The sequence below is a fragment of the Channa argus genome, chromosome 2 (genome assembly GCF_033026475.1).
Source record: "Channa argus isolate prfri chromosome 2, Channa argus male v1.0, whole genome shotgun sequence".
NCBI lineage: Eukaryota > Metazoa > Chordata > Actinopteri > Anabantiformes > Channidae > Channa > Channa argus.
In genome coordinates this window covers 15,420,789-15,431,133 of record NC_090198.1, presented here as the reverse complement: position 1 = coordinate 15,431,133, position 10,345 = coordinate 15,420,789, and the positions used below count along the sequence as shown (strand labels likewise).

Genomic DNA, 10,345 nt, shown 5'->3' with positions numbered 1-10,345 from the left:
TCTGCTGTGTGAAACTATTGCCAGGGTATTTTTCTTTCATACACTTCATACAAAGGGTTCTCGTATCATTGTGCAAAGATGTTTGACTGACTTTACAAAGATGGGTGAAATGTACTCCTGGACAAGTTTGTGAAATCCCTATAAATTATATTTGCAGCAGAATGTAGGTCAACAAAAAATTTTTGTGGCTTTCAGATTATTTTTATCATTATGATAAGCCTACATACAGGAACTTTAAATGCTTGACTCCAACAGCAAGATAAATTTTAGACGCCTCTGCAACTCAACCCAACCTATAACATGGAAACAAAACAATGTCAGAAGAGCTCAGTGCTCAATAAATGACATATGGAGCTCCTGGCTGTACACCAGGAGCATTGCTTTACTTCCAGATGTTGCAGTTAAAAACTTGTATTTTCTAATGTCAACCAAAACAGCTACAAAAACAAGTCCTGACTTTAGTCAAGAAATAGACACATTTACATAAATTCATGTTTGATATTATCTGATAGGGTTTGAATGTTCCAATCTTTTCAAGTTAGTAATGTCTCTTACAGTAAGTGTATGACATGCTGTGCTTCCATTAGTAAATAGTGTACTGTGTGTGAGTTAAACTGTGATCATTACTTTTGAAAGAACGTAAACTACATTACTCAGGCTAACAGAGGGAGATGCAGGAGAAAGACAGTTCTGGATCTAATTTTCTGGATTAGTCCCTTTTCTTGACAAATAGTCTGGTTTCAAAGGACATCTGTAGCCCAGATTTTTAAAATAATGGTAAACAGAGTCAGTCCACAGGCATAAATAACTGTTTTGTTTTTATACAGAGCCACACATAGTCCAGTGTGTAAATACTTGGATGAAAAGATGGATCATTAAAACTCCTTAACACACTGCTTCCCCCCTTAACTAACTTGAAATTAATTTACCTTGTTCCACAGTTTACTCTGGGTCAGTTTCAGCTCTACATTGTTATGTGTTAGTATGTGTAAGTAAGTTATGTGATATTATATTGGCCAAGTTTTAATGACGGGGACTTCATCCGTGGACATATTATAGATCTCCGAGCATCATTTTAAACCCAACTCAAGTCTTTGGAAACATTAGAAAAAGGGGGTGAAATAGAAAAATAAAAGGTCAACAAAGTCTTGGTGCACAACACGATTTTTGTACTGACTCCCCTACAGATCAGTTAGTGAGTTTGAGGAGTCAAAGGCCTGTGTAAGTATTAAGCAGTACAAAAGAACACATTTCTATGTGCATCACACATGATAATGTGGCCTAAAATATAAACTGGTAATGGTTCACTACAGTTCTGTCCTAGTCTAAACCCTCCACCTATGACCATGAAGGAAAGAAGACTTTGAAACTGAGACATTAAAAAATGTCCACTAGGTTGCTGAAACCAAAGTCTATCATTCAAGTGTCGATTTTACCTTTGGTGGATGTTTTGAAGAATCACATTTGGATCAGTTATGGGAGACTACTACTGTTGATACAGCAGTTTGCTCCTATTGGCAGAACAGAATATTGTTTAATCCACCTAACCACAGATACGTTTCTTTTCACTACTTTAACAATTTATCTGGGAAATACATCAACTATTGATTCTAAAAATCGGGTCTCAGATCATTACCATCCTGAATTTGTAACTCTTCATCAATTTGTGTTTCGCTTTTGTTTATAGCTTAGCTAACATCTGTATGCCACAAGGGAATGTGACACATTTACAAATAATACACAATCCTCTACTGTAAGTATTGTAAGTAAGTATGATATATGATATATATACAAATGTATTTTTCTACTGTACTTTACAACATTTATTTAATGAGTTGAAAATTTGTCCATCTTGACTAACTACAACAATAAAGTCTGAAAATATATGCATCAGTAATAATATTCCAATATTATACCATATATTTAAACTCAATGTAACAGGGTGAAAGTGTGTCTGTGCTTTACTTGGCTGTGTGCATTTGTGTGGATGGATTTAACTTGCTACAATCACAGGTGTGTGTGTGTGTGTGTCTGTCTCCTAAATACTCTGAAAACTATTTAGGAGACGGGTAGCAAACCCTGGGCCTCGAGACCCTCAGCCCAGCTTGTTTCCAACTATCTTGAGGCCTGGAGTTCGCTGACTCTTATTTAAGAGCTTGCCAATATTTGCCAACTTCGACTTAAAAGAAATGTTAAAGGCAGGACTTTTACTTCTAATAGGGTATTGTTTGTTGGAGTCACTCAACTGTTAAGTAATGGGGGCAGATAAAAGCAGATGGCCAGACAAGCTCTTTCCTTGTCCAGACCTCCAGGGACCTGTATTGTCTGTCCTGGTATGCTCTCCAGATGCCCTTTGACCTCTCTGGTGTGAAGGAGAGTACTGACTGTAACTGTACGGTAATGGACAGTATTACGCACAATAAAATCATTTCTGGAGGTTTTCCAAGAACACATTACCGCTGTGGTGCATTAAATGTGTCCACGTCTGAATCCAAGTGCATTAGAGTTAATCCGTTTATGAAGTAAGAGGTTTCATGTTTCCCTCTAATACCCAGTATGAGTATTCCTATCTGAGGGTATTTTAGAACCAAATATCCAGATTATATATTATTATTAAAACAGGTATCTTATGGAAATATATTACCCTTGGGTATAAACAATTATTGGGTTGTTTTGGTATTAGAGAACAGCCTAATGGCATTTAACATTTCATTTAGTGATATTCAACAATTACATTTAAATGGTGAGAGAAAAATGTGTGACATAATCAAGTATTATCTTGGTGCACATTTCATCAAGCTATTCAGTTTCACTTTTGTCTGAGATCCAAAAAAAAACTATATTGACTGTGAAAATTGACTTGCTAAAAAAAGGTGTATTTATTCTTATTTGCATGGGAAACCAACCAACGATAAACCATTACATCACTGTAAGCTACAACTGATTGTAAAAACATCTGCATCAAACGTTGGTAAAACTCTGATTAAACAATTCATTTATCTTTGGCCAGACAACCTCAAAGGGCCACAATGCAACGCAGCCACATGTTGAACTGTGTTTTTGATTAACGAAGCCTGGCTGTGACCGACACACCCAAGTGTTCACAAACAAGTCGGAAAGCTTCTCTGTATTTATGTCCACATGCCCACCATTGACTGAGAGCAACGCGTTCACACCCTTTCTCTAGAGAGCTGTTTGAAAGTCATTCTGGGAAGACTGGGAAACAAGTGTGTGCCAAAATAATATATTACAACATTTCAGCACAAAATAACTCCTGGAATGCACCAAACATCAATTGTGTAATATACAGTCTGAGCCTATATAAGAGAGAATTTTTCCATAAAGCAATAACCATTGTTTGTTGGACAAACTCTCCTGTTGGAAAGTTTGGTTAAATTTGGCAGTAGTGTCAGTTTCCTAGGTCGTACTATGGTCCATGATGTAGAGGAAAAACAGCCATAGACATTCTTCATGGTTGTGTTAACTGTGATCTGTGTGAACGTCACCATGGAATTAAATCAACTGTACCTTTTCATTTTCTTCTTCACTCTCATCTCTTCTTCTGTCTCGGCCTCCTTCTTTCTGGATTAGCATGTGCACTTCATCAGCTCTGTGGATTTCTTTCCATTTTCATTCCAGCAATCAACCCAGCAAGTCCACCACTGAAAGATCTGTGGTCCCTCATAAGTCAGTGTGTGTACACTTTCCACAGCATCGGTGGCTTTGGTTGCAAGAGTTCACCAAGTGAAACTGGATAAAGTATGTTTAGAGAAGACACTTGTGTGGTCAAACTGAGAAAACTGCATTTATATATGTACACTTGTCAGATAGAGACAGAATGCTAGTTGTCCTAATGCATTAGAATCCAAAGACTTCAAATAATAGTTTTGTGCGAAATACACTTATTCGGATTTCTACTCTGAACAAACCCTCCCATTACCGCCGCTCAAGCTCACTAATTAATACACATCAATTTTTATAATGTGTGTACAAAAACACAGAAATGACAAACCACTGTGCAGAGGTGCTGCTAGGTGGATTGTGTCCCCTTTTGAAGAGCTAGGCTAAGAGCCCTTCTTTTCAGTATTTAAGGTAACACTTGTAACACTTAGCTTGATTTGGGTGTTGGGGAAATTCAGGTATTGTAGCAGACAGTGACACTGCCATTAAAATGAAAGGTGTGACAGGTGTGTTCTACTAAGCTAAGCAGTCACTACCTGATGTAAATGTCAAACTGGGATAGGCTTATCAATATTGGTAATTCCCAGGTTACAGTTTTTTCCTAAATTGAGTCTGATCCAAAATCAACACAGTTTACTGTGCACACATTAACCAGACAGACTTTGTCTGTTGTGTCTCTATTGGATTTAAGGTTTCTAATTATTCACCTTTTTCCTGCAGGGACAGTAGAGGAGCCCTGATACAGTGACTGACCTACGTAACAACTCCAGTTACATGTATAAGACAGACAAGCATGGATAACAGTTATCTTCAACATTCATTGGATGTGTGTTTAGCTCGCTGTGCACCTGTTACCGCAGTGAGAAGCAGAAGACTTAAAACTGAGTACTTGAGCTAAAGAATGGCCTTCGTTCAATGTACAGCAGTGATTGTCAGTAAGACTGCTGTTGACTTACACCAGGAAAAAAAAACACCAGCACTAAGAAGCTTTGTTTAATGTCTCAGAAAACTCTGCATAATTTGCCAAAAGAGCAATGGGCTTGTTAGAGGATTTTGTAGGATTTAAGTTGATCCATCTCAGTTTAGGTTATGCAGTGCAAAACAATGTGGCCCTGTGTACAATTCCTTTAAATTACGTCACAAAACCTTGGTGCTTTTTGTGGGTGTAAAAAAGAAAAAAGACCTGAGGTCACAATAAACAGAAAACTCATAGAGTTGACTTAGATATTTAGAAGCTAATTTTTTCTACATTAATGTGCCCGTCTCGGGGTCCTTTGTCCTTCCAATGCAGTGGGCTACCAGGTTAATGTACGCCTCAGCTTTGCAGCATTTTATGGTGACAATAGTCAACCCCGGTGTCTGGTCTGACTGGTTACTCTGGGTGAAACATGCCTTTGGGATGTAGACAAGCACCGGGTTCCAGAGGACAGACAGCAGAGGGAGGAAACAGTCTGAGCAATGTGAAGCAGTACAGGGCAACCGGCCAGATCTGCAGGCTGTGCTCTTTTTCTTCCAGACAATTATTAATTAATATGCACAATTAGACACTGTACTTGGTCAAATGACTTGGAGAGGCAGAGGAGTATGGAACACATACTTATCTAAACTGTTAAAAAGTGACTACTCAAGCTTTTTAGGTAAGCAGTTACACAGTACAAGAAAGGACAATTGTTCATTATTCAGTGGTGCTACTTCTTCCTGAAATCACAGAGCATTTCTGTGAATCAGCTTTGTCCATCCCACCTCAGGTGCAGACGCAGTCAGCATTATTTTGCTGTGTATCTAATCCTCTAAATCCAAGTGACATAGTAATACTCACTCATAACTGAATCAAAGTACAAAGTCTGACTTTGAATGATGAAGTTGTAAATAAAGAATAGTTTGGCCTATTCTTGAGCTTTTTTAATTGAAAGCCCTGTGAAAAGTGTATTTGTGGATTGTTGGAACATGTTTCTTGAAATGGAAGTTGTTCCCTTTTATTAATGAACAATTATTTTTCAAACTTGTGCAGTGAAAGGCTCTGTCTCACTCAACTTTGAGACTTAACTGCTGCACATTTCTTGCATGTAGAAGACAATGAAGTTTACCCTTTGCCTCTAATGTGTCTCAGCTTGGCGCATTCCCCTCTTGTGAGTATTATGTTCCTTTCTTTCAAACCACAACAATAAGATGTTTGAACAATAAGCTATTGCACCGCAGGGCAAGGTATAATACATTTTGTGTACTGACTTTTTCACAACGTGGGGAGTCAAACAAAAGCTGAGTAGTACTTAAAAGTTTACTTTGAATGTGTTGTCTGCTTCTTACAGCTATGTTTGAATTCAATTTATTCCGATTTTTTGTTTACAGCTTTATTCAATTATTGTATATTTTATTTCAGGCAGTTGTTGTAACATTTGTTTAAGACATTTTAAATACTCACCAGAGTATAGTTCATAGATGTACATGTAAAATTTAATCGCATTTCGATAATGAAATACTTTCTAACATATGAGAATGAGATAGTAGTTTGGTATCCGATTTAAAACTGAACTCACAATGCCCGTGATTTTGATTATTGTGATGCCAGAAAATTAAGATGTAATTTATATTCAGTTACTGATACTGACGATGTTATAAAATGTATTTACATGAAGGATTTGGCTCAACAACAAGACCAAAATAAAACCACAAAGCAAATTTAGCATTTTGTCAACAAAAATGTGACAACAGTAAAATATATTAGATCACAATAGCTTTGATACTTGCGTTTTGTAAAACATAACATAATTCCACCACTTGTAGTAAACATTGCATGTCTTCCCATTGTACAGTAATCTTCTTTGAACAGATTCAAAACTGAGATGTTGTAGGTCTAACACTAGTTCAAACTGAGAAAGAAATTGAATACTGGATCAGAACAAAGTGACATGAAGTAGGAGCCAAAGTTAAGATGCACATTCTTATTGTCAATTCTAGTTCATTTAAAATGACCCTGAGCAATAATCAGTGTAAATATTCCTATATTCGCTCCAAACTAAATAAACTGAGGAAAGAAATGTCTTTCTTACTCTCCATCCTCGCTAAATATGTACAAGGGAGGAAATTTCCTTTTACAGGCATGCTGGTGTTCTTGTTTACATACTGTATGCTGCATATACAGCAGATTAAACATGACACCAATTATCCAATGAATCCTTAAAGATTCCAAACATTACTTTTTTAAACGTCTCTCTATTATGTGTTATGATAGTTTAATTCCAATATATTTCTTATATAATTATATTGTATTTAAGGAGGTCATTCAGATGCTCCAGCAGTAGATATGTGGGGGCTGATAGCTGTTCTGCATATAGTGAAGGTCAACCAATGTGCTAAGGAAAAGACAGAGAGCAGCAGAGGTCACTCTGAGCTAGACTCTGGATCAGTCTGCACCATTCAGCCCTCTTTTGGGTGATGTAGGCTGGGGTGATAATTTGAACAGGAAGACGCGGTGAGCCCTCCACCCTGACCTTCTCACACAAGGCCTCGGCGATACAGATAACATACATGCCGCAGTCATAGCTGTTCTGCTGTGATGGGCAAGGCTCCTCCACAAACAGAGCCTTTCTCCCTGCCCCCAAGAAAGGCTCTAGCTTGCTGGCAATGCGCCTTGCGTGCAGTGAATTGCTTCCATCTTGAGAGTCATAGTGGGCAAAGTGGTTGGAGTTATGATGGTACAACAAAAGGCTCCAATGGGATCCTCCAGCTGTTTGGTTGGAGTTATCGTTAACGGCTAGGAAGACCCAGCGACGAGAAGCAAGATCCAGTGGCTCCAGAAATAGAGCTAACTCATCAGGACAAGAGGCACACTTGATGAACTGGGTGACCTCTGGGCTGATAAAGATGATTGTCTCCCCCAGGGCTCCAAAGCGCTCTGCAGCAAAGTACTCAAAGGCAAAACCAATGACTTGGTCATTAAGCCAATAAGGTCCTTCCAGTAAGGACACATCAGAGCGCCGCAACAGGCTGTCCTGGTAGCTCAACACTACAGGGTCCATCCTCCAACACAGTCAGAGTGTCAGTCTGAAAATACACGACAGTTGTGGTGCTCCAGTGAAATATTGGTCAGGAAATGAATATACTATTCTGAATTTCTTTATTTATTATTTCTGTCATTATAGAGAAAAAACATTTTATAATTCCAAAATGTCTTTTGGGGTTTTGGCTGTACAAAAGAAACATTGGGTGTGATGTGAAACTATTCTAATTTCCTAGTTTACATTTTAAAGACTGACTAATTAGGTAATTAAGAATGAATGTAATTAATCAATAATTAAAACAAATGTTTCAGACAGCTCTACTGCAGTTCTGTAATGAGCAGTTGATCATTACATAGCCAGTGTAATAATCTTGGATCATTAGTGAGACAAAAACAAGCAATTGGAAGGTGTCATCATAGGCTGTTAGAAAATGTGATGAGCTGTTAACACCTCTGCAGCTGTATTGTTAATTTATACACTAAATGATGTGGAAGAAATTACTACTAATTACTGATGAAAATCACTGTCTTGTGCAGCAGTAAAATGTATAGCACTGGGTTGTCTTAAACAGAGACACTTTGCGCTGTTAACTGTAGTTATAAAAATGAGTGAATGTTAAGTCCATCTGGTTCTATGGCCTTAAACTTAAAATCTATGCAGCGGCTTTAAGTTCCTTTTTGATCCTTTTAATACTGGTCTAATTACTTTAAGGTAAGAACTATTCATATAAACAATGAACCCATCCACTGATTATTATATTATTATATATATAATGGGCAGATAATGCCTAATAAGGATAAATATATTCTAGATTTTTTATAGCTCCAACTGTCAAATAGCTTCTCTTCATAACAATACTAAAATGCTGTCTACACATTAACTTAATGCACCAGTAATAGAGAACATTTTTGTGCGTTGAGTACTTGTACTTTTAATACTAGAAGTACATTGAATATACTTACATACATGTGATAAGCACCATTCTTAATGCAGGGCTTGTTCGAACTAAAGGATTTGAGTACTTATTTCCCCATCGATTCGAGCTAACATTAACCTGGATTTTCGAATTAGGAGAGTATTAATTTTCACACATTTACAATAGCGTTTGATCGGCCATATCTACAGGGAACCGCTGTCAAGTGAAACCACTGCGGCCATGCACATCACTGCAATGCGCTTAGTTGAAACAGTCTTGCGTTAGGCTATGTTAGCTAAGCGCCACTTTCACCATCACACGAAGCTAAACGACTCTGATAACCAATCGTGTTCGCCTTTCGAACAACAGAGGCTATTGATTCAATGTCCATACCTGCAAAAGACACATTCAAAGAAATAATACCACGTAAAGTGGAGTCTGGTCCCTCATTGCAATGACTATCGTAAACCGCTACACACTGAAGACCGTAAACATTTTGCGACAGTAGGGAAGTGACAAACCGTCTCCGCTGTGATTGGCTGATTACATCCGGGTACCTGCGCAGGACGTTTACTGGAAGGGGAGTAGTCTCATTTATTACATGGCACAGTCCGTAAGCCGAAAGGACCAAAAAAAAAAAAAAGAAATAAAAATAAAAACCCAGTCCGTACAACTGTTGGAAGTATCCTACCAAGATCATTTATGTAGAAGATATGTCACACCCTAAGAATACTCTAACCAAGTACATCATACATTAAAGTTCTGCATTTACAATGTTACCTAAACTAAATTACAGAGATATAAACAAGAAAATGTTATTCAAGTATCAAATGTAAAAGTACTCAAAGAAATGTTAATTTCCAAGCAAGGTTTTACAGTTGTAGATTACGTGCATAATGATTATTGTCATTATGCATGGAACTGCTGCTCATTTTCTTGATTAATCTATGGCTTGATTAGTTTATAAAATATCTAATAACACTGACTAATTTCATCATCTTGACAATACATAATTAAAAGGAAAAGCAGCAGATCTTAACGTGTAAAGCTGGAACTATGCCAATTTTAATTGGCGTATATAAAAGTGATTCAAATTAAGAATCACATATTAATCAATTAGGTTTTATTTTCAGTGAAATTTGACTTTAACTAATGTATCCCAATTTTTTGTATGCATAATTTGCATTGGTGAAGTATCTAGAAGTTATCTGCCAGTTAAATGTAGTGTAGTAAAAAGATTTAGTGCCCAGATTTGGTTTAACCATCACAGACAGACAGACGTGCGATGCTCGCTCAGCGCTCCCGTGTTATTTGCTGCTCACTTCCTGTCATTGTGCTCCGTCCTCCCTCTGAATTGTCAGCGTGAACGCGCCCGGCTGCGCGCTTGAGAGTGACCGCACTGATTAACAAGGCGAAGAGGAGTTTTCAGCGACCGACCCTGATCTGCCGAGGAGAGCTTCGCACTGACATTCAAACACGCTTGGATGGAAAAATGCGCAAGTTTTCAGCGCTGATTTGACTTTCGACTAAGTTGTTTAGAGGCGAGCGGTGGATGAGAGAAGAAAACGAATTAATTCAGTGGAAATGCAAGGAACTATATAGAGACTTAGGCGTTTTGCGTGGCTACAAGTGCTGCAAACCATCCTGAGAGGAGACGGAAAACTCGGCTTTACTTCAGCGTTCACTTCTGGAGGTAAGACTGATGTGTAGTAGTCGGACCCTGCGGTGTGGTGAGCTCCCCCACTCC

General features: G+C 38.0%; 2 protein-coding genes across 24 annotated transcripts in view; one reads left to right on the top strand and one right to left on the bottom strand.

The window, feature by feature from the left end:
* Positions 1-5,945: 5,945 nt before the first annotated feature.
* On the bottom strand, positions 5,946-9,095 carry senp8 (SUMO peptidase family member, NEDD8 specific). 4 transcript variants are annotated; one of them, XM_067495798.1, is made up of 2 exons: positions 8,992-9,095; positions 5,946-7,725 (listed from the first exon to the last, which is right to left on the bottom strand). In XM_067495798.1, exon 2 carries the CDS (start codon positions 7,698-7,700, stop codon positions 7,035-7,037), a length of 666 nt encoding a protein of 221 aa, XP_067351899.1. In that variant the 5' UTR covers positions 7,701-7,725; positions 8,992-9,095; the 3' UTR covers positions 5,946-7,034. The 4 variants fall into 4 exon arrangements, with proteins under 4 accessions (XP_067351899.1, XP_067351898.1, XP_067351900.1 ...); XM_067495797.1 differs by having other exon boundaries at positions 8,645-9,077; XM_067495799.1 differs by having other exon boundaries at positions 8,649-9,077.
* Positions 9,096-9,988: 893 nt separating this feature from the next.
* Positions 9,989-10,345, top strand: part of myo9aa (myosin IXAa) — an 82,345-nt gene continuing 81,988 nt past the window's right edge. For all 20 annotated transcript variants that reach the window (XR_010913710.1, XR_010913708.1, XM_067495786.1 and 17 more), the window contains exon 1: positions 9,989-10,291. The gene's annotated coding sequence lies outside the window, so the exon portion shown is untranslated. The remainder of the gene's footprint in view (positions 10,292-10,345) is intronic.

What these genes read in the sequence shown, in the direction of transcription:
- senp8 (XM_067495798.1), bottom strand. Translation starts at nt 7,700, where the DNA reads ATGGACCCTGTAGTGTTGAGCTACCAGGACAGCCTGTTGCGGCGCTCT.